The following is a 23,694-nucleotide window of genomic DNA, read 5'->3' as shown; positions in this document are numbered from 1 at the left end:
TGTCACGAGCGTAATAATCAGGTAGTTGCAGTCGTTGATATTTTCGAAACTATGAGAATCGTGTACACTTTTGATTCATCAAACCCGTTGCTTCTGAGTGTCATGGCCAAGGCATCATCAAACAAGTCACCCCACGGTCTGTGCATATTGCAATTGTTACACCATGCACTTCATTTGCAACTTGTGTTATTCTTTACCATTCCTAACCATCCTCACTACATATCGGTTTAGATTGCAAGGAACACTGTACTGAATACGTTTTCTCCACAACGCAAAAATGTGGAAAATAGCCATAAGGAAAATGTGTGCCAGATGAACAGTTCATCGTGCTCGACTCCTGGGTTTAGCGGTTTAAATGAAACCAAACCTTTTCTGTGAAATCACACAACTGTTTCCTGTGGTTCCTCTTTAGCTTTTTAACAATTTAAACTTCATTTCTATGACTCAGTATGAGTATAGATATTGGCAAAAATTGTAGTCGATTTGATTTCTTATCTCAAACCATTTGGACTTTCAAACAGTGTGTCGATTGTTTTACTAATCAAAACCTCACCGACGACTGACAAACGGCAGGGCACCTCATCTTTCTCTTTCGTACGTTTAAGGAGAAATGATTCTTCATTAGCGATTAGCTTCTGTCTTTATTGTTAATATGTAATTCTAACTAAGTGTATAGCTCAATTATAAAAACACGTTGATTTTGTAGGTTTTGTTCAAACACAGCAACTTATATGATTTATTTCGTGGACATTTACTTTCCTTCTTTCAAGTGAAAATTTACACCGAGCTGTAGGTTAAGCCTGAGTCTTTTCAAGGGAATTAAAAAATTGATGTAGCCCCTCATTTCCGATCATATCGTCACTGCTAAAGGGTGTTCTTTTCATTCCTGATCGCGTGACGCGATAGAACCACAGACATTCAAGAATTACAAGAATTTTAGCGTATGTTATAATATATATCTAGCCTTTGTTGTGCTGACTCAGCACTTGTACGGAGCGATGCAACGTGGAAGATATTGCACAGCCTTAGTACAATGGACATTCCTTGTATTCTTTCTGTCTCAAGGTAAGTTTATAGTTTCAAACGATCTAAATTTATTTTCAAAATGAAAGCCTCTTTGAGGGCAGACGCTTTCAATATTTGTCTCAAGGGAAGCTGTCTGACGAGAGGTTTAAGGTTTGAGATGATTTTTATCCGTTTGAAATGGCTGTTTATAATGAAATTGCAAGAATTTTTCTCCATTCCTCGACGATAGCAGCTCTTTTTGGCCTTTTATTTCGACCCTAACAGTGTGGTTTAATCAGTTTCAATTTGATTAATGTATTGAGGGAACGTACGAGCGAAACGTCATGCACGTGCGGAGGTGCTCTAGCCAAGCCGGCTTGCTTTGCAGACGTGGGATAAAATCAATCGAATTTCGATCATCGCTCGCTCTGACCACAGCTCCTGCTCTTCTTATTTAGAACACAAACAAACTTTTTATTCCAGCTTTTTTTTTAGTAAAGCGAAATTAACTTCACAGTGGGGCTACAGCTTTTATGCCTGTTAGGCTGCTAAGTCTACATACCGCCATCGTTTTCATCTAATGTAAGATTTTACTTTGTATTACTTTAATTTGCGTCTATAACTTTAGATGGTACACTTTATTGGAAATAATCGTTAGCTTTAGGAGTTGTATGCCTAATATATTCATCTTTCTATCTATGTACATATTTATTCATCGCATATTCGCGAGGAACTGATTGTGCATTTTCACACAAAATTTTTTTTCCCTTTGCTCGACACAACAAGCTTATGAGGACTCTCACGTGGTCTTATGGTATTTATGGGGCCTTTTTATTTGTCCATCCGCAATGATAAAATAAAAAAGAGAGAAAATCTGTAGGAATATCTGCAGATTAGAGCTGACCTTTGGCCCAAAGCGCTCATTCCTATTCAAAGAGATTTCATTTGAAAAGGGTGACACTTGACAGCTTACGCCGATAACCCTGTCTGCTGGTTTTTTTGTTTTTGCGATGATTTGTAGGTTGTTTTCTTGTAGTTTGTAATTCATACGTTCGTTCTTATTATTAATTTAGTGTCCAAATGTATTGGAGCAGTGGAGCAAATACCTGTTTACTCAAATATTGATAACGTGACAATCGGTGGTAAGTATCTCTGTCTCCAATTTGTGACAGGTTAACTAAGAAAATGCGCGTGAAAGCAAGTTTGTTTTGAAATAAGCGGTGAATGGAGGATACAAAAGATTTTAATCTTCTTGAGAATACAGTCCGACCTCTATTAACCGGCCACCCTCCATTGGGCGGCCACTTTCCAAAGTCCCGATTTATTTGTCAGTTAACTGCTGTATTTGATACCTCTTTTCAACGGCCACCTCTATTAAGCGACCGCAGCCACCTTTCTGCTGTCGTAAGTGTATTATTTACATGTGAATAAAGGCTGACAGTTTCGAAAGAAACTGCTTGGGGCTGCGTCGTTGGGAGTAACGAAATAATTTGGATATCAGATACAATGAAATATATGAAGTTCATATATTTTGAACTGCGGTATTAGATACGTATGATGCACGATCCTCGCAGTAGATAGCGCCATTTAAGCAATAGCGAAAATCAGACCTGAAAAAAATCAGGCCTGTACGGGATTCGAACCACTGACCTCTGCGATACTAGTGCAGCGCTCTTACCAATTGAGTTAACAAGCCAACTGGGAGCAGGCCGTTAAGTTGATTCGTAATAAACCCGTGAAAGTGATAAATCAGATACAATGAAATATATGAAGTTCATATATTTTGAACTGCGGTATTAGATACGTATGATGCACGATCCTCGCAGTAGATAGCGCCATTTAAGCAATAGCGAAAATCAGACCTGAAAAAAACAGGCCTGTACGGGATTCGAACCACTGACCTCTGCGATACTAGTGCAGCGCTCTTACCAATTGAGCTAACAAGCCAACTGGGAGCAGGCCGTTAAGTTGATTCGTAATAAACCCGTGAAAGTGATAAATCAGATACAATGAAATATATGAACTTCATATATTTTGAACTGCGGTATTAGATACGTATGATGCACGATCCTCGCAGTAGATAGCGCCATTTAAGCAATAGCGAGAATCAGACCTGAAAAAAATCAGGCCTGTACGGGATTCGAACCACTGACCTCTGCGATACTAGTGCAGCGCTCTTACCAATTGAGTTAACAAGCCAACTGGGAGCAGGCCGTTAAGTTGATTCGTAATAAACCCGTGAAAGTGATAAATCAGATACAATGAAATATATGAAGTTCATATATTTTGAACTGCGGTATTAGATACGTATGATGCACGATCCTCGCAGTAGATAGCGCCATTTAAGCAATAGCAAAAATCAGACCTGAAAAAAATCAGGCCTGTACGGGATTCGAACCACTGACCTCTGCGATACTAGTGCAGCGCTCTTACCAATTGAGTTAACAAGCCAACTGGGAGCAGGCCGTTAAGTTGATTCGTAATAAACCCGTGAAAGTGATAAATCAGATACAATGAAATATATGAAGTTCATATATCTTGAACTGCGGTATTAGATACGTATGATGCACGATCCTCGCAGTAGATAGCGCCATTTAAGCAATAGCGAAAATCAGACCTGAAAAAAGTCAGGCCTGTACGGGATTCCAACCACTGACCTCTGCGATACTAGTGCAGCGCTCTTACCAATTGAGCTAACAAGCCAACTGGGAGCAGGCCGTTAAGTTGATTCGTAATAAACCCGTGAAAGTGATAAATCAGATACAATGAAATATATGAACTTCATATATTTTGAACTGCGGTATTAGATGCGTATGATGCACGATCCTCGCAGTAGATAGCGCCATTTAAGCAATAGCGAGAATCAGACCTGAAAAAAATCAGGCCTGTACGGGATTCGAACCACTGACCTCTGCGATACTAGTGCAGCGCTCTTACCAATTGAGTTAACAAGCCAACTGGGAGCAGGCCGTTAAGTTGATTCGTAATAAACCCGTGAAAGTGATAAATCAGATACAATGAAATATATGAAGTTCATATATCTTGAGCTGCGGTATTAGATACGTATGATGCACGATCCTCGCAGTAGATAGCGCCATTTAAGCAATAGCGAAAATCAGACCTGAAAAAACTCAGGCCTGTACGGGATTCGAACCACTGACCTCTGCGATACTAGTGCAGCGCTCTTACCAATTGAGCTAACAAGCCAACTGGGAGCAGGCCGTTAAGTTGATTCGTAATAAACCCGTGAAAGTGATAAATCAGATACAATGAAATATATGAAGTTCATATATTTCATAGGTCTGAAGAAGTTCATATGTCTGATTTTCGCTATTGCTTAAATGGCGCTATCTACTGCGAGGATCGTGCATCATACGTATCTAATACCGCAGTTCAAAATATATGAAGTTCATATATTTCATTGTATCTGATTTATCACTTTCACGGGTTTATTACGAATCAACTTAACGGCCTGCTCCCAGTTGGCTTGTTAGCTCAATTGGTAAGAGCGCTGCACTAGTATCGCAGAGGTCAGTGGTTCGAATCCCGTACAGGCCTGATTTTTTTCAGGTCTGATTTTCGCTATTGCTTAAATGGCGCTATCTACTGCGAGGATCGTGCATCATACGTATCTAATACCGCAGTTCAAAATATATGAACTTCATATATTTCATTGTATCTGATTTACCACTTTCACGGGTTTATTACGAATCAACTTAACGGCCTGCTCCCAGTTGGCTTGTTAGCTCAATTGGTAAGAGCGCTGCACTAGTATCGCAGAGGTCAGTGGTTCGAATCCCGTACAGGCCTGATTTTTCTCAGGTCTGATTTTCGCTATTGCTTAAATGGCGCTATCTACGGCGAGGATCGTGCATCATACGTAATTTGGATATATCAACAAAGTTGAAATGGTAAATTGGCCACCATAACGATTACAAAAGCTGACGTTTCGAGCGTTAGCCCTTCGTCCGACGAAGGGCTCACGCTCGAAACGTCAGCTTTTGTAATCGTTACGGTGGCCAATTTACCATTTCAACTTTGTTGATATATCCATATTATTTACATGGTTTTTTACCTCCATTAAGCGGCCAGCAAATTATCTTCCCAAGCGAAATGGTGACAGATGATATAAGGTGATAACTGATAACAACAAGTAAACAAGAACTGCAATTTAATCTCCACTATAATAAGTCACAAGCCACATACACGTGCAAACTTTTCACATCCGGCGCTATACAAACACAACAATAGCTAACAAAAGATAGAGCTGAACCACTGTTTTGTTACAACCAAAATCTGTACAGGAAAACTTTATTACTACTGTACTGGAAATCTACAAAAATCCTTGCTCCTCAAGTTTTGATTTTAACCATTGAATTGAAAACTCGTCTCCTGTGAAGCAGTTCTCGCATGGAATTTCTAAACCGTAGCCAGCCCCTCTGTTTACGTGTTTGCCTTTCACAACAGCTCTTCCTTTGTTTGTTGGCCTCTTGAAAAATTTTGGAAGCCATAGGGCTATAAACTTGGGAACATGTCCAAGAACTGTTTCGCCATTTAATTTATTCTCATGGATGCGTGCATGGGCAAAACTCTGCATGGGCTGGAAATGCACTTGATGTTTTGTTACAATGAATTTTAGATTTATCTTCATATATGTTCGTTCACTTTTTAAAAGTATTTTGCTATATAGAGTCAATAAAATCATGTTTTCTGCCATTCCTATCCAATTTAAATTGTACCTCTATTAAGCGGCCAACCTCTATTAAGCGTCCACTTTTCAAAGTCCCGGGGGTCTGTATTACAGTCCCCGGGACTGTATTTCTTTCCAAGACAAGCCCGTTCTTACGTCACTTCGCCTTGGCCAAGGAAAATCGATGCTCCGTCTCGGTGAATTTATCATCCACCCTAAATTTTGTGGCAATTTTGAACATTCCATGGTCTTCAGAACATTGTAGATGCCAACTGGGTGGAGATTATTAGTTGACCAAATACCAAATTCTCCGAAGCCCTTAGTACAGGTCTGACTGTGACACAAATAATTCAGCAACTCGGGAAACAGTTACAGAAAGGGTTAAGGAATTGCTGATCGCTACTATTTCTCTGTCAACAGTGCCTCCGTTTGGAAATGTAACATTCAAATGGTCATTTGGACATCAGAATTTTAAACGAGTTGTACTTGCAATGAGCAACGCATCCAATGTCATTGCGAGGTTAAAGAATGGAGATTTCCGTTGTTATAATGGCGAGCTCTTGACGCAAACGGAATGCCAGGAACATTTCTTAATAGCTGTGAATGCATCTAGTGACCTCATTATTGCAATGACAAATCTATCAGATCCTTATTTTGGACGCTTTTTAATATCCGTATACCGTGGAATGGACTCCAAAATAGACACCGTATGGATTACAGTTTACAAGAAAGGTAAGCTGAGTACCTTCGTACGTAATATGCACAACAACTAAAGGGTGTAACAGACGTTAAACATAAATTTCATTTTGCAGAATTATTACAGCGGAATACGAACACAACCGAATCGACTCCAACAGTACTACATACAAGTGTATCATATACACATACAGAAGGTTACATCATCACCGAGGAGACTAGGCTCAGAGATCTGCTCCCTATGAGTAATGGCTCGGTGAAAACCAACATTGGTCAGCCAAGTAAGTTTACTGCCCGCTGGAAAACTTATTTCTATTTCAAGACTCCTCATTGAAAAACGGACTACCCTGTTACCGTGACGTTAAGTACCGTGAAGTGCAGTCCGCAATTTTCTTAATAGGTATTTTATATTCACGGAAAGAATACGGAAACAGAAGTTAGCTTCTGAGAGAATATGAATGAGACAGGTGGCAGTCTAGTCCTTGGAGTGTCACAGTCGCCACTTAGATTTTGTTGAAAGAAATCTAAGAGGAGTACAAGTGTGAAACTATACTTTATAGTGGGAGATCGAAGGGGGAGTGAAGACCGGATACCAAAGTGAAGGGCCAAGCAAACATTTACTGATGCAATTATTAGAGTTACAAAGTTATACATCGAAAACAATACATGGGCGCGAGCTAATTTGTAATTCCTTTTCGAGCTGAAAACGAGAAGAGAAATTCCATATCTACAAGCAACCTCGTATTGAATAAACACAATAGGTCTTTACTGACAAGAAAAGTGGACCTTATTAATGAATGAAAAAAAAAAAGGGAAGCTATCCACAATCCACAAAAAAGGCATAAAGTACGTTGGACAAAAAGGCTCAAGATGAAAAATGCGTTGAATCATCAATTCACAAAGTTCTTAGTTTTTGACTTTTTCCTTACCGACAGACGAAATCTTTTCAGGTATAGGGCCAAACTCGGCCTGTGGAAAATCTTCCAATTGTCGATTTTCGTTCTCAGCCGCGAGATATGCCATTATTAAAGTCAAGTACGTAATTTCGGTTTTTCTTCTGTGATTAGTGATATTAAACACACGTGAAAAATTATCGTATTTTTTCACGTGTGTTATTACGGCTTTTCTCAGGGCTGGAAATCCTTGTATAACACCAAAGTCTGTAAAAGAAGATTCCTTTTCCACCACATTCGGTTGGTTTAGTGGTGTCAGGGAACATAAAATAAAAACAACTGTGACTATATTCAGTGAAAATTGTATCTCTATCCAATTTATTCAACTTTTTTGTCTCGCCCAGCTGTAGCTGACATCAGAAAAGAAAAGGCTTCGCAGAGTGGATGGCGAATACCTGTACTGGCAATCTCTGCTAGCCTTTTAGCCTGGCTTGTTATAACTGGAGTGTCATATTACAAGAGAGCTTAGGAATATCAAATTTACTAAGAGGACAATGATTCATTATTAAGCGTTCTTAATTTAATCTGAATAAAACTTTGATTCTTTTCCACCTTTGAATTGCTAATCTATCGTTCCACCACGACTCACAATTAAAGTACCAATCCCGTCGAACCTCTCTGAAGATGAAATTAGTCCCTTCTTGCAAGGTAGATCGCAACTTTTCGATTGCATGAAGCGTCATCTTATGCCAATTCATAATCCTTCACGATTGGTGCATTTCGGTTTCTCGGGCTGAAACTGCTATCTTTTTTTAAGGCAAATCATTAATTTTTTCCTTTGCGTACGCGAAGTTTGGATAAGATTAAATTAACTTAGACCTAAAAGATTGTAGTTATAGAGAAAAACGTCTGCACCTGTTCGTTCGCGTTTTTTTTTTCTGAGGTAATTGCAGATAAAATAGGGACGACTTAAAATTTCTTAAATTGGCTGATTGCAGAACACTAATCAAAGAATCAGCAACGAAAAAAGTGTTTACCGTATACTGATGGGTCTCCATCATATCAGTGACTGACAAACTTCAATCTATTCAAGTTTCTCTTCTCACAATTCTCATTATTTGCACCTTGAATCATCCGGCAATAACAATAACTGACATGATTGTTGCGTATTCAGCTTTTGATCGAGGAGTAGGGCTTGCTTTTGAATTCTTCGCACAAGTAATTTTGAATAATAATAATAAAGTATTATTGTTTTTCTCACGATATAGTCACTTATGATTTGGATCACGATGTTTCGACTGCATACTGCTAGTCTTCATCAAGCGCTAAGGCTGACTGGTTTCGGGTCTACTTATAAAGCAGAATGCTCCGCCGTGATTGGCTGGTATTTCACAGCTGTGATTGGCGCGTTTCGATCCTCGATGTTAGTGAGTTGTCCTCTCGGCAGTAAGACGTCGTACGGCTCTCCTGTTATCGTGTTTTTTGATCGTGGCCATCCACGCTTCAGGAATTTCTATTCCACTGTCCCTGTTGATGTTGACAGGGTGAAGTCCTATATGAATAGCCTCTTTGACCCTGCGAATGTACTAGTGGGGATCATGTTCAATAAACTTAACCTTATTCCAAAGCGGTTGGTGTCCGGTATTGGAGGCGTGCTAAGAAACAGGGCCGAAGGCCGTTTTCGTTCCTGCTGGGGAGCATAGAACGTCGATCGTGGATCTCCGCTAGACTCTGTTTTTGGCTGTTCATTTTCATTGCTTCTCTTCAGGTGATGTTATTCTTGTCGACCTCATGTGCCTCCAAGATTTGGTTTAGAGATTCACGTCGTTATTCCTACCTTAAATATTTTGCTACTCCACCACTTTCTTCTATGATTTTCGCCACCTTTTCTCGTGGTCTACTGTGTTACTCTCTGTTGTCATTTAGACCAACTGGATCTCGGTAGTCTACCAGATACAGAAAGATTCTCCCGATAAGTTGTAATAATCTTTGTGCTATTCGTGGGAACGGTGTAGATATGAGGAATTCAAGTAAAACTTGATGTATCCGCCATAATCCGACAAGATTTCCGTGGACTATTTTCTAGATCTAGTCTAGATCTGGTTTTGAACTGCTATCAAATATCTTTTCACGAATCGTACCCATCGGCTCCCATAGGAACGGGTGACATTCCTTCTCTCAGGGGTGGTAGGCAAGAGTTTCGGTCGAAGATGCGATCGTGCTAAATGTTGGACGGTCGGAGGGGTCCTCCTGCCAACATTGCAGCATGAGGTTATATCTACAACAGAAAAAAAATACAGACGAATAAAAACAATGACAACAACAGGAACGAAACAAAACAATCACACAAACTAACTCATTTAACTCTGGGACTGACTGTCTTCTAATTTTTTCTTACAGTATTACTCTTAAATCAATTTTAATGAATGAAACAAATATTCACTAATTTATCGTAATTGTCAAAAAAAATTCTCCCGCGTCAGTATAATGGAAAATGTAAAGAGAACAGTTTGGAAAATATCAATAGCTATGTTAACGTGTAAAGGGTTAAGTCAACCACTGTACAATATATATAAAGTTAAAAAAAGAAAACTTCATTATAATTGCCTGCAGTAAAAAAAAAAAAAAATAGGTTCTCCTTCAACAATATTGTAAGTCCTCTTAAATTTTATCCAGTTGTCACTTATTATGAAGTATAATATTCCCGTTCTAAGTTTACCCCAATTTGTATTTTAGTCAATTACATCTAATAATCTTGAGGCGGTCGGTGAACTGCGCAACACCCGAGTTCTCGCTGCGCACAATAATTAAAGTAAAGATTAAGAAGGACAGAGTTATATTATTCCACATACAATTCTGGGCTGATTTCTGAAGTTCTTCGTAACCTGTGACCGCTTGCAATGTACTTGAAGACTTCTTCTCCCGTCAAACCCTCATAAGGGTTTCCACCTGCAATCGTTGCAGAAGGACTATACTTTAATGAACTAGTAATAGTGTTCAAGTCGGTATTGCAGATTACCAATCTAACAAAATTTTTTTCTTTACTATCCATGATAGCAGGATGTATCTAAAAAGAGAGGAGAAGGGTATGGTCCCAGTCAGTTTAGGGAACATTCATAAGTCATCGCCTGCTCTTACTTACCAAGGGTAAAAATCTCGTACAGAACAATACCGTAACTCCACCTAGAGCAGAAACGATACAGGACAATGGGTTAAATTACATGTAAGGGTGTACTTGTGACTGCATGTCATGGTTCAATTCTCTCGGAGAAAAACTCCCAGGTTCCTTGGCGAAACAATGTAACCAAATGCCAATAAAACGAGTTTGTCGAGTCGAGTTGTGAAGATAGGAAGGTTGTCCGTGGGAGAATCATCACTAAGTGTGTTAGAAATACGAAGTCGTACAGTAAGGTAAGGTGAATAATATTCTCAGACTGGTGTTGGAAAACTAATTCTTGTACCGAACATATTCTACGTCAACTTACACGTCACTTTTTGTAGTATAAATTTGTTTTGTCAAGGACTCGACTGCCATCCACTTTACAGGCATAACTCCCTATAGAGATCCAAAGAAATGAATTAGGTATTACTTTATCGTGTGTCAATAGCACGGTTTCTTTTTTAATCATTCGACTAAGGCCTGTGGGAGGCTTGGGATAGAAACGAGTAGGTTCTGGGAAAGAAATTTAGAGTAACGCAATCACTGAGCATGCGTACTTACATTAGACCTTCTGACATAAATTTCGCCTCTTCCAAGGTCTCTGGCCATCCCAAAGTCAGTAATTTTACAGTGCAGACCCGCTCCAACCAGAACGTTTCTCGCTGCTAGGTCTCGGTGAATAAGCTAAGGGCAAGAAGAACTAACTAAGTCTCTTACTATTAAAACGATTTCAGTTGTGTTCAGGAAATATATAACGGAAATTTTATTGGGTTTGCTTAGATTAGTCTTACGATTATAGAAAAAAAACACGCCAACTTCTCAGCGAGTCAGATGCAAAACTATGCCTCCCCGCAAGCATCCTGCTTACTTCGCTCAGCATTGCCTGGGGGAGGGGGGAGGGTTAAGAAAGGGAAACACACACACACACACACACACACACACACACACACACACACACACACACACACACACACACACACATACACACACGCACACACATACACACACACACATACACACACCCACCACCACCACCACCACCACTGGCAATAGGTAATGCCTTGTCCTTTAAGAGCTCAAGAGTGCTCCATCCTTTTCATCTCCATAGCTGGTGCCCTTGGGAATACATACCAAATAAGCAAAATGACAATCGTTGCGCCCCTCAGTTTTTTTGCCTCAGTAATCAACGCACCCGTGAGAGATGGTATAGTGCATATTTGTAAATGTGATATATTGTAACGCGTACCTGGTGGGCTGAAATGAATTCCATTCCCCGTGCGATATCAGACGCGAATTTGTAAAGTTGTTCTGTGGATATTTTTCTCGGAATTTCTTTGCCTTTGAAATCATAATAATCATCTCTCTCCCCTCTGCTTCTCTTCAAAAATCCAAGAAGATCTCCGTGAGGGACAAACTCCAGAATAACAAGGGGTGGTTCTGCACATAAAACAATGAAACAAAGTAAAATTTTATATTTCATACAAAACAGTTGGTGAAACAACTTTCCAAAGTCAGTAACTGAAAGAAGTCGGTGCTATAACATTAACCCTCAACATACCGAGCATATGGACCGTACTGGAGGTCGAGGCAGAAAAAAACAGCGATCAGCGAGGTCTGTACAAAAAACGACCCAAGGCCAATATATACCATTACGGCTCGAGCAAGTGCGGTAAGTCATTAGTTAATTATATGTCACTTGCACCAAACTTGTTTATTCTCAATTTACCGGCTTTTGCGACCAAATTTACGCGGCTTTTGGCAATTTCCATGGAAACGGACCGTATGGGAAAATACCGACCAAGTAGGAACCAATCAGAATGCTAGGATGTGCCTCAGAACTACAGTGCCATAAATGACAATAATACACGTTGTTACGCAGTTCTAGTCAGTAGCGTGGTTCATGATAATCATGATGAGTCAACAGTTTTTAATCAAAACTGATTTACAAAGGCTTACTAAACGTGCGCCCTCCTTCAAATCGAATGCCATCTTTGGTTAAACAGCCCAAAAGTTGAATCACGTTAGGATGAGGTTTCAGTTTCTTCAGCAAATCCAGCTCTGACAACAAATCCCTCAGGTCCGACTTTGAGAAGTGTTCTGAAAAAGAGTGTTGGTTGTTACTGATTACACTAGTCGCGATTATTACAATAGTTTTCCTTAATTCATTATGTTATTTTTTATGATTTGCCAAAAGGGCATAAAAGATTTTATACCTTAATGCCACATAACTTGATCATTTCCCTGGAAGAAATGTTGCGTTTTTGGGACTTGATGATGGTAAAAAGAAACAATTCCTTACGTTGGGCATAGTAATGTACCTTCGCATGAGCGATATCGACCTTACGTGGATCTTTAACGAAACCCATGAATGTAATCAAGAGTAAAAAGAAAAGTATCGTATAGTTTCCCATGATTTAGATGGCTTACTCATGCGCTGGAGTTATCATTAGGAAGGTAATACGCAATCAGTTGTGCAAGGGACTTTCGTCATTGTGGATCCAGATAAAACACATGATATTTGTTACGTATATAAACTCAATACGTGGTCTCTCTCGCTACGACGCTCTCCGTGTGGAACTCATAATCAGGTTTTGAAATGACCGAACGTGCAGTTGGGACCTGAAGCATCGTGAAAGAATAAAATGTTTCCTTGTTCCACGCTCGTGGCAAATGCTTCTCATTTTTAACGTAATGGTGCACATCATACGTACCCTTCAACATTTTAACAGCCACAACCGACCACCCTCTTGTACAACCCACATCCAGTGCAGTACCCTTCCACACCTGACCAAAAGTTCCACCACCGATTCGCTCAATCAGTGACAAGTGATCGGAAAGCACCTCCCAGTTTTTGTTGCTGTATACGGGTGTGTATGGCGACTCCACGCGCGCTTCGGTTGATAACTGAGATGAATTTTGATCTGCTGTTCTCTTGCAATGGGCTGTTGAATAGCTTGCATTTTGATAGGACGTTTCTTCGCGGCATGTTTGAGGACTTTCAACAGATAATGTTCCTGGCGCTTTTTTACTGAGCTTTTTCCTTGGTTTTGGCCGGGGGCGTTTTGGGCACACCATCTGGATTTCTTGCTTGCTCAATTTGCTACACTCCGTATTTTCAAAACTGGGTTGTGAATCATCATTGTCTACCGGTTGAAGGTAATGTTCAGAGGGACAAATTTTTGGGGCTGCACTGTTACTCATTTCACTTTCCTCGTGAGCACCAAATGTTTTTAGAACTTTAGGTAACTCGTATGGTGTAGTTTCAAGAGGTCGAAATGATGTTAGTACAAGACATTCCGATGTTCTTGGCCTCTTGTAGATGCTTCTTATGTTCCGAATCGACGTCTCCTGTTGTTCTGCCATACCAGAGTATACCTCTGTTGGTGAAACGGAACTTCTTTCGTCGACAGTACCTTCGGTCTACAGATTTGGAACAGTTGTCGATAGTATCAGTATTGAGAGTTACCGGGGGAAAAATGTGCACATTACAGAGTTTTTATGCAAATAAAAAGACAATAAAAATGACAGCGGAGCTCGTAGCGCGCAGCGAAGCCCCATACCAAGACAAAATAATGGTACTTTATTAGCAGAGTGCTGCTCTAAAACGCTAATCACCGACTAACGAAATGTCCCTTACCGCGTCAGACGAGAGATCCATTTCGGATGCAAATGAATAAGCTGTTAACCTAGAAAAGAAAGTTAAGCAGCGTTGCTAAGATTGAAACATTAAATAATTCACAGCGTTGCTAATTTACCTAAGTTATGGTCAAGGGAGTTAAAGTTTGCTTTAAGGTTACTCGTATTGGATTAGCTTGTTTAATCCATCAGCCAAACAGCCATGAATGGTCTCATCTTCGAGGACTTAGGAGCTGTCAGTCGATTTATAGTCCGCTCAAACTGGATATTGAGTCGCAGCCTCCGGGTCTCCGAGGATGGAGAGGCCTTAATCCAGTTTATGAATGACACTCACCGTATTCTGCCTCGGCGACCTGTTAAAGGGAGAGATTTTGATAGAAAAAGGCCATTATTCCTCCAAAAGATGAAATCTATAACCATCAATTACCTTCACCAAAATCTATAAACTCACTAATTGCTCTATCAAGCTGTCAGAATTCCAATTTTTACTGTTTGCTTGAGCGGCAAGGATATATTTTCTCATGCTCGGTTATCAACTGAATAAAACTTTTATTATCGTTTTATTTGCTATTTCTTCTATAGCACTTTTCAAAATAAGGCTTAAACTTAAAATCGATCTCCTAACTCTTCATTTTTTATGCAAAACCAAAACCAAACCGATTCCCTAACTGGTGCTGTTGGTGCACTTATTTTATCTTTTCTTCTTTTTAAAAAGAAGTAATTCATGCGCTTACTCTCAGGACTTTCCTTCACGGGCTTGTATTTTCTTCGGCACAAGAAATAAGAACACCCAACAAAGATGATTAAGGCAACGATTGCTATTAAAGCAAACGTGAATCCATCGATCAAATTTTCTGTTTTCTGTGAGAATTTCCTCGACTCTTTTGAGCTGAGAGGTTTCACTGAGCTCTCAAGATCTATTGTAAAATCATAGACAAACACATTTGGGTCAGTACATGTTTTTACGGTGGCCCATAGGGGACATGACACATTTTTTTTTTATCGCGCGATAAAATCAAAATATCGCACGAAAAATTAAAATTATCGCGCGAAAAATTAAAATTATCGCGCGATAAATGCAAATGATAAATTATTGCGCGATAGATGGAGATTATCACGCGATAAATGGAAATTATCGCGCGATAAAAAAAAATATCGCGCGATAAACAGAGATTATCAATAGATAAATGATAAATTATTGCGCGATAAATGGAAATTATCGCGCGATAATTGAAAAATTATCGCGCGATAAATTTAATTTTATCGCGCGATATTTCGAACTCAGTGTGTGCGTGATATTAGTCACGCAGTCAACGCAGTAAGATGGAGTTGTTAAGTTATTCTTTGAAAGGACTTTTATTTTTTGGAATAATACATTTATTCAGCGCTGTATTACCGCTTTGCGTTGGCAATGGCTTGCCTAATACTTTCCAGAGGAACGAAATCATTAATCACTTCTTTTCTCTTGATCTGGCTCACTCATAGATACTCGCTTTTCTTTCGTGTTTTCATGGAATTGAAATAAGCTTGCGCCAGCTGAAACGAGTGCTTAGTCGTCAGGGTCTATTTTTAAGATATAAACTAGTGGGAAGCACTTCTACGAACAGTAGTTTTAGCTAAAACCGTGGCCCCAAAAATATTTTTTTTCACCTTGCCTTACACGTTTTAAATTTTTCACAACTTCGCCTGTTCCGGTTTATAAGTCCGGCCAAGTCTCTGTGGCCCTGAATAAGTCTTCGACAATAAGACGAAACGCGTCGGAGAATAGAGAAGTTTTACAACTACTGTTAGTAGAAGTGCTGCTCACTGGTTTATTCTTAAAAATCTTTAAAAATGTTTTTAAAAATTTGTGCATTATCGTCCACGGAAACAACGTGCGTGACAGCCGATTACGTGACCTAACAAGTTTCCCATTTACCGCGCAATAAACGATAAATTATCGCGCAGTAATAAAAATGATCACGCGATCATTTATCATTTATCGCGCAATAATTTCCATTTATCGTGTGATAATTTCTATTTATCGCGCGATAAAAAAATGAGTCATGTCCCCTATGGGCTACCGTATGTTTTACACGGTAAGAACCTTTTATTAGAGGGATGACATGAAGAAACCATGAAAGAAAAATGTGAATACATGGTTTTGGGATCATATTGGATTCAGTCGTTAAATTGAAACGTGTGGCTTGATAATCAATCCTGAAAGAAACTGGTGATTGGATAATCATAATTAGAATTGAAGCGGCAGAAAAAGGAGAGTCTTACCAATTCTCCCGCGGTTACGCTTACGAAACATCCAGGTACCGCGGCAGGCTATGTTGACACTTTAATTTTGATAAAGGCCCCATTATAAAAATAAATTTGACAAAAAAAACCTTAGTCAGAAGCAAACCTTGTGGTAGGCCAGTAGTCTAGCTCAGAATTGGAGAGATTCGAAGTACGGTAAATTTGTGACAGAGTGTTAGGAAGCAGATAGGTCAAATACACTGAGTATCCCGCGTGAGATAATGTAAAGAAAATATAGTTAAAATTTTTCTGAAAAATGCCATGATTCTTTACCTGTGTGACTGCGGAAGGCCGTCGGATCAATTTTAACTGTAGTTCCATTGGTTGGTTCACTTTCTGCTGCATAATGAAAAAACAGGAGCCTGGAAAGTTTAGTTCAATGATATTGCCAACAAATCAAATTTCAGGTCTATTGCATCCCGTTTACGAAAATGATATTAAACAAAGGAAGTACGATTTTACTGAAACTAAAAGTGAAAAACTAAATATATCAAGAAAAGTTTTTTTTTTTTTTCTTTTATTAATAGGGTAAAGTAACCAAAGAAGCAATATATGTTTTCAATCTACCTTTAAGGTAAACAATCTTTCTGTCTTCTCCCTCGTGGTTTTCAGCGATACATTTATACTCGCCAGAATCCTTGGATGTGATGTTATTGAGGGTGACTACCGCCTCAGAAATGCCACTTACTAATTTTGTTTGTTTCCTGTACCACGTGACTTTAACAGGAGACACACTTTTGTTTGCAATACAATCAAGGCTCACAGACTGTCCTGTCCTGAGCGTGGGTGGAGATGTGACAGACTTGATTAATGGAATATCTGGAGCGTTAATGCGAAGAATGGTTAGCTTCATCGACGAGAGCAAACGACAACAATAGTAAGAGCAGCAAAACAAACAAAAAGGCCATATGAATAGATAGCAACTAACAAGTGTTTTCATTTCAACAAAGCAAGAGGGAACAAGTAAATTTAGATCAAGCTTAACGGGAAATGGAGAAAAGCGGAACAAAAAGCTCGATCCTGTCTCAGTCTTTATCAAATGTGTACTAGATTAACTAAAGTCATGTATAAACATATAAACAGAAAGACTATGTATCTACCAGCGTTCTATGACAAATGCTGCGATCTAATTGGCTACCCAAATCGCTCTTATTTCTGTGATAGCTATTGGGTAGAGTTGGTAGCTTGACAGTATATTGTTAAAGACAAAAAAGAATAGGAACTTGAGCCTATCGTGTCGTTAAGTTTTGAACAAGCATTAGCTTTACCATAGTTCCCCTCGATTAACTATGGCTTTACGTCAGAAAAATTAGTGATTATCGTGTGATAGATTATTCGTGCTTCACCCAATCAAAATCTGCCCAGACTATTCGATTCTTACGTTTTGTTTCCACCTGAAGCTTCAATGTATCGATGAGTGGATAGTGTAAGTCAAACTCCACATGTATCCCGAAATACTTGTTCCCATCCTCAGGTTGCACATTGTGTAGAACAAACTCAGCCACTGAATATGCTACGTTTCCTTTCCAACTTAAACGTGACTTGTACTCTTGTCTCATTTCAACAGCACCACTACTGTTGACGGCAACAAGACTCTTTTCGGCCGCTGAGGCAGGATTAGTCCAAATTCCAAAGAACACTTCAACGAGCTTCATACGACTCGGATGATGATACCGCCATTCCAAAGAAACATTCCTGCCCTTGTAGACTATTGTTGGGTTGTTAGGTTTCAAAGTAAATCTCTGCTTTTTACCTGTCAGAGATTAAGGAGAAGTCGCAAATAGGCTAAAATTTCCAGCAAATAGCTCTTATTGAGGATTGCTGCTTGCTTACCCGTGTTTTATCTATCAAACATTCAAGGTAAATACATCGATCTTTTTTCACCTTTGACCTTACAAATAAGTTTGTCCACGTCCAAGTTTATCTGGCGGCCAGTGCTGTAAATCTGGTGTTTTATGACCAAGATATTCTTATTTCATAGTCAAGCTTGTCGTCGTTACTTTTCTAATCTATCTTTTTTTTAATTGCTAGGATAATTCTCATGATGTTCGCTCCTATACCACTCCATTTCACATTTTCCCCAAACGCGAATATTTCACATGCTGCCGAGCTGCAGCTCCGACTCTGCGTTGATGCCACGTTATGTTATCTCAGGAATGTCATATTTCCAAAAACAAAAGTTATCACAAAAGCCAATCAGAAGGAGAACCAATGCGAATCAAAATAAAACCAAGCAAACAGCCCAAAGCGCGGGAAAACGGGGGCCACCAAGTCGTGATTGGTTTTTGTTTTGCATCCGTGATTGGTTGAGAAAGTGGCACGAGTTTTCTGGACCAATCACAGAGCGAAAGCAAGCAGAACCGAATCAACTTCAAATTACTTTCAATACTCAATTGAAAATTTCCCTTAACAGTTGATACTTTCACTCAATCATGTCATATAGGTAAGCAATTAAGGGGACATAACCTAAGTGTTTAGAATTACTCTGGAGCATGAACGGCAACTAGCTCTATGAAGGAAAGATTAAAAACAGATAATTGATGGTTATGCTTTGTCAACAACTTGTAAACAACATACCTATTTCGGGTGTGTTATCACCACGACAGTAGCCACTCTTACTTTTTTCCTCCACTTGAAGCTTCAATGTGTCGATGAGTGGATAGTGTAAGTCAAACTCCACATGTATCCCGAAATACTTGTTCCCATCCTCAGGTTTCACATTGTGTAGAACAAATACAGCCACTGATGATGTTATGTTTCCTTTCCAACTCAGTCGCGACTTGTTCTCCTTTCTGTACTGAACAAAGCCACTGCTATTGACTGCAATGAGACTTAAGCGTGCTGCTGATACAGGATTCGTCCAAACGCCAAAGAAAACTTCAATAAGTTTGAAATAACTTGGATAATAATACTGCCACTTCAGAGTAACGTTCTCACCTTTGCAAGTGATCGTGGTATCATTAGGCTTTAACGTGAATTTTTGTGGCCGGTTACCTGCGGGCGAAAGATAACTGTCAGTCGTGATAAATACATAATAGAAAACGGCGGGGGAAAAAATTCAGACATCTCATTCACCCTTTCTGTCACACTTCTCCCTCCCAGGGAACAAGATTTGGCATTTATTCCTATATGGTTTCTGGAAGCACAACACTGAGTATCTCATTCTCATTCTCATTCATTTATTCGCACTATTTCAAGAGGGTACAGTAAAGATTACTATAGATTACAAAAGTCAGAATATATAAGAACAGCAAATTACATGAATAATCTAAAGTAAAATGTGCACAGTGACCAAAGGAGCGTAAGCTTTCGAGTTGGCCACTGTCACGTGTAATTAACTGGTGTATCTCGGAGATAGTGAAAGCGGAACAAGAAGCTTAACTCTAATGATATTAGAACACCACAATGTTTTTATGTGATTTGGAAAAAAATAAATTATGGGCTTTCTAATCATCATATGGCCCGGACAATCAAAGAACATACTTCCATCAGTAATACATTAGAACCTTAGTAAATCCGGACTTCATGTTGAGATAAAGTTTTATTTCAGTAACTTCTAGAACTCAGTGCCATCCTTGTAAGCATCCCTAGTTCAGAAAGTAAATTTTTGTTACTTTTATCTTTGCATCTTCGAAGGCTATTCTAACGGGATTTACGAGTAAAATAGAGTGTCATTTAGAAATAGATACCTAAAAGATCGAAATTAGTCAGAGAACGAAAGCGGAACGTGACGTGGTGAACTTATTAATGTACCCTTGATTTTCTCTAACGGTTTAAATAAGAGTTATAAATCATTCATGGATTATTGCAATTAAAGGACGTGTTGTAAACCTATGGGCAAGCAGCAGATCGTGTATAGTGTTCATGCTGATGGCGGAATCGCCACGAGGCGCCGCGAGTTGAAAAAGCTATAACTAACACTCATAGTTACGTTTTTAATGCGCTCAAAACATGATTTCGATTGGTATTATATGGGTTCTCAGGTTAAGATCGATTGCAATAATCGTTAAATTTTTCTTGTTCTGATGTTACTTTTCTTACTTCAATAATTTCATTTCTGTAGCTATTAAAAGACAATCATTGTGTTCTTTTATAACTGATAAAGTTGAAAAACTACAAAGTACTTCCTTTAGGTAACTTACTTATTTTTATAAACAGTTGTGATTTTTCAAAAATTGGTGAGGTCAAAAGTCGTCGAAAGCCATGCAATATTCGAGGAAGAGTCGATGAGAAATTGGAAACGACTGGCCCACATTTGACCGCTGCAGGGTATTAGCTGTATTCAAATTGAGTGTTACTGATAACTCACTAAATAGAACCGAACACAGTTACAAGGCACACTATTCAGGAGAGGCTCTATTCAGGAGAGGCTGCATTAAACTATAGGTTTCAGGTTTCGGTTCATCGCAAAATGATCTGTAAATAAACGTATGAAACTTTCGATAACATGGTTCTTAACTATCGCTAGAACAGGAACAATAAAAAATGTAAGCCCTTAGAGATTAGGAATCACATTTTTGTTCAGTCTTACAAACAAATTCTACACATTGTCAATAAAGAATGAATGTGCTCACTTTGGTGAGCCCCTAACAAAGTTATCTTACCTGAGCATCCCATCTTCTTCGATGCGAGTAAGAAGGAGGTTAGCAAAACAAAGTTTGACCAACATTTCATTTTCATTAAGGACTACTCTTCAGGTGAACTATGTCCGTTACCAACTTCCTCGGTGACTTTCTCGGAGTGCTAGATCAGTTAGAGAGACGCAGATTAAACAAACATTCGAGCCTGACTAGTATTAAAAGAGCTGCGCAGCGTTTCATAGACGCGCAGCATGCAACTACGCGTGAAACGAAAAGTCTACAATACAATAAACCTTCGAATAAAAAGAAAGCTTTTCTTAGAAATCCAGTCTTATAGAGAAATGAGATCCAACAGTTTAGTTTTGTTAAAGATGACAGACGAAAGGACTTACATAGTCGATTCCTAGAAATTAAAGCTAAAGGTCACAACCTTTTTTTTAACTACGGAACAATTACTTTGGCATGCGCCCAAGTTCATATCAATCTATTATCTACTCCATCCATAGAGTGGATAACAGATATACTTTATACCAATGGTTAAACCTAAGCATATACTATATGAGCGAAATTGATGACAGTATTCGCACCTGAAAGATTCATGAGTTCTTGTAAGCCCCCCTCTCCCTTCCTTAATTCCTCTTCTTCAACCAAGCAAGGGATATTAACTATGGCAAAGTTTTCTTATAAGAGACGCGAGTTATCTGTTTATCGTTGGTCTTTCAAACCCTTAAAACCAGTATCAGTCTACTGAATCCATTTAAGAAACTACTGTTTAAGGTCTTCTCATAAGAATCTCAGTTTCCTAGAAGTTACTAATCTAATATGATTTAGAGATACCGAAATTCTGACGATATCAGTTTTTTAGACTGAATTCTAAAACAGTTATGTACGGAAAACAGTTTTCCTACACATACAACTGACGTGATGAAACGAGGAAATGTCTTTGCTTCAATTAATAACTTTCCAACAGGCCTGTTAACGTTAGTAACCTGTTTAAACAAAGTAGCCACAGGTACAAGATAATATTAGGTGGATGAGATGGGTAACACGAATTAAAGAGTAGCTATGTGAACTTTGGAACCATCCGGAGAGACAGGAATTAATAATGATAATTAATAATATTACTATGAAAACGAAGAGCTTTGGATCGTAGATACAGCAAGTCGCGTCGTTTCAGAATGGTTGTGTTCAGGAAAGTGAAAATAGCATACTCTCACCTAGCAGACGTGAAGGAGATTTTTATCAACATTACATAGTGTTCCTTGATTGCATGACTTACCGGCAAATATTAGGAATTTATTAACATTAAATTCAAATAAGTTACTTAAAGTTTTGATACTGCTACAAATTTGAGTAGTGTGCACAGTGAAGTGCCTATCTAGTTGAGATCGGTTTTTACCGTTTTCGGCGAAAACTCAGGACAATAGCCAGGGCGTCGGGTTTCACAAACATTTTCCTGTTATTCTGAAAATACCCATTTTAAGAATAACGAGATTAAAACAAAGGTCACCTCATAATCCAATTATATTCTCTCAAAGCAACACCTGGATAGACAAGCGTACTGTTCAGTGTCGTTGAAAACACGGCGAGAAGAAGTTCCATCGTCCCAATTTCAAACTAAAAACTGAGAACAGTTTCTTAGAAAACGGCTTATGGCAACGAAATTTTGATGTTAAAATACAGCGAAAAACTCGCACTGCGATAACTCCGTTTGGAAATGAACGTGTATTGCTTTCCTGTAGGCTATTTTAATATTTTACGTCCACTCGGCAGTCTTATATTTATTGGCTGCCTTAAAAGGTCTCGAGATCTCAAGCGGTTCGGGCCTAACCCTGTTTGATATGCACTTTCCGCTGTGCTTACCGGTAGAGAGTTATGTCATTGGCTGAAAATTTCACAAGACCTTCGTGTCGAACGAAAAGCAAAGCCGACGATGATTTCAGCTATTCTCATCATGTCTCTGCGGCTCTCACAAAGTTGACACTGTCAGCAATTAATGAAATGATATTTCCTTTTCAGTGACTGCGACCGTCTGCAATGTAACTCATAACACAATTAAGATGAAGTCGACGATCCGAAGCGAACTGGTAACGCAGAAAGACGGAAGTACAGCACATGTCTAGTGCCCACTCAGAACCCTAAACTAGTAAATACCGTAATTATAGATATTTTTAGCCTGATTTAAACTCGAAAAACAAGTTTGCGACAACTGATAGTAAACACAGACACAAAACAAGTCATGTGATTTCAACTTGTTATTTCGAAACAGAGTAACTGCATAAGATGAACGTGAAAGTGATTACTAAAAGGAGGGAATTCAATGTTTGTTGTATGGAAGATGGAGTAACTTACCACATTTAACTCAGTCAACACTACGTAAAAGATTTCGAATTTCCAATCCTGAGAGTAAGGATTTTGGGGCCCAACAGAGAAAGTTGAAAAATAGAATCGGCAAACAGTTGAGATCGATGACGAAGGATTTGAATTTTGAAGCGGTTTGAGCCCGTGTTGCATATGGCCTCAGACACATCATAAATAATCAAACGGCCATATGTTTTTCAATATGGTCGCTTTCGGTTTCTACTTATAAAGAAAACCATCTGAAATATGATATTTGATGGATAGTAAGGTCATTCATTTCCGAGAAAATAGCTCGACAAACATCCGCTCTTTCTTGGAAAAGCAATGGTCGAAGACGTTTCCAGCTGTCGCGTTTGTCTGTGCATATCATTAACAGGGTTTACACAA

The 23,694-nt window shown here is 39.0% G+C and overlaps 2 protein-coding genes across 7 annotated transcripts; one reads left to right on the top strand and one right to left on the bottom strand.

The window, feature by feature from the left end:
- Positions 1-57: 57 nt before the first annotated feature.
- On the top strand, positions 58-7,895 carry LOC111341761 (uncharacterized). The gene is made up of 5 exons (XM_022948764.2): positions 58-1,065; positions 2,079-2,147; positions 6,116-6,427; positions 6,508-6,672; positions 7,689-7,895. The coding sequence occupies exons 1-5, from the start codon at positions 999-1,001 to the stop codon at positions 7,811-7,813; spliced, it is 738 nt and encodes a 245-aa protein (XP_022804499.1). The 5' UTR covers positions 58-998; the 3' UTR covers positions 7,814-7,895.
- Positions 6,990-23,672, bottom strand: LOC111341760 (uncharacterized). Of its 6 annotated transcripts, none has more exons than XM_088732663.1 (17): positions 23,299-23,666; positions 20,971-21,109; positions 18,944-19,360; positions 17,748-18,119; positions 16,934-17,185; positions 16,640-16,705; positions 14,815-14,997; positions 14,415-14,433; positions 14,082-14,130; positions 13,156-13,864; positions 12,401-12,541; positions 11,691-11,881; positions 11,006-11,128; positions 10,770-10,840; positions 10,427-10,467; positions 10,137-10,233; positions 6,990-9,562 (listed from the first exon to the last, which is right to left on the bottom strand). In XM_088732663.1, the coding sequence occupies exons 2-17, from the start codon at positions 21,044-21,046 to the stop codon at positions 9,463-9,465; spliced, it is 2,907 nt and encodes a 968-aa protein (XP_088588789.1). In that variant the 5' UTR covers positions 21,047-21,109; positions 23,299-23,666; the 3' UTR covers positions 6,990-9,462. The 6 variants fall into 6 exon arrangements, 4 of the variants coding, with proteins under 4 accessions (XP_088588789.1, XP_088588790.1, XP_088588791.1 ...); XM_088732664.1 differs by having other exon boundaries at positions 16,640-16,702; XR_015991534.1 differs by lacking the exon at positions 10,427-10,467 and having other exon boundaries at positions 23,299-23,668.
- Between the last annotated feature and the right edge of the window lie 22 nt (positions 23,673-23,694).

Source organism: Stylophora pistillata, chromosome 9, assembly GCF_964205215.1.
Source record: "Stylophora pistillata chromosome 9, jaStyPist1.2, whole genome shotgun sequence".
Taxonomy (NCBI): domain Eukaryota; kingdom Metazoa; phylum Cnidaria; class Anthozoa; order Scleractinia; family Pocilloporidae; genus Stylophora; species Stylophora pistillata.
The sequence above is the reverse complement of the archived record's forward strand: the minus strand, read 5'-3'. Positions and strand labels throughout refer to the sequence as shown.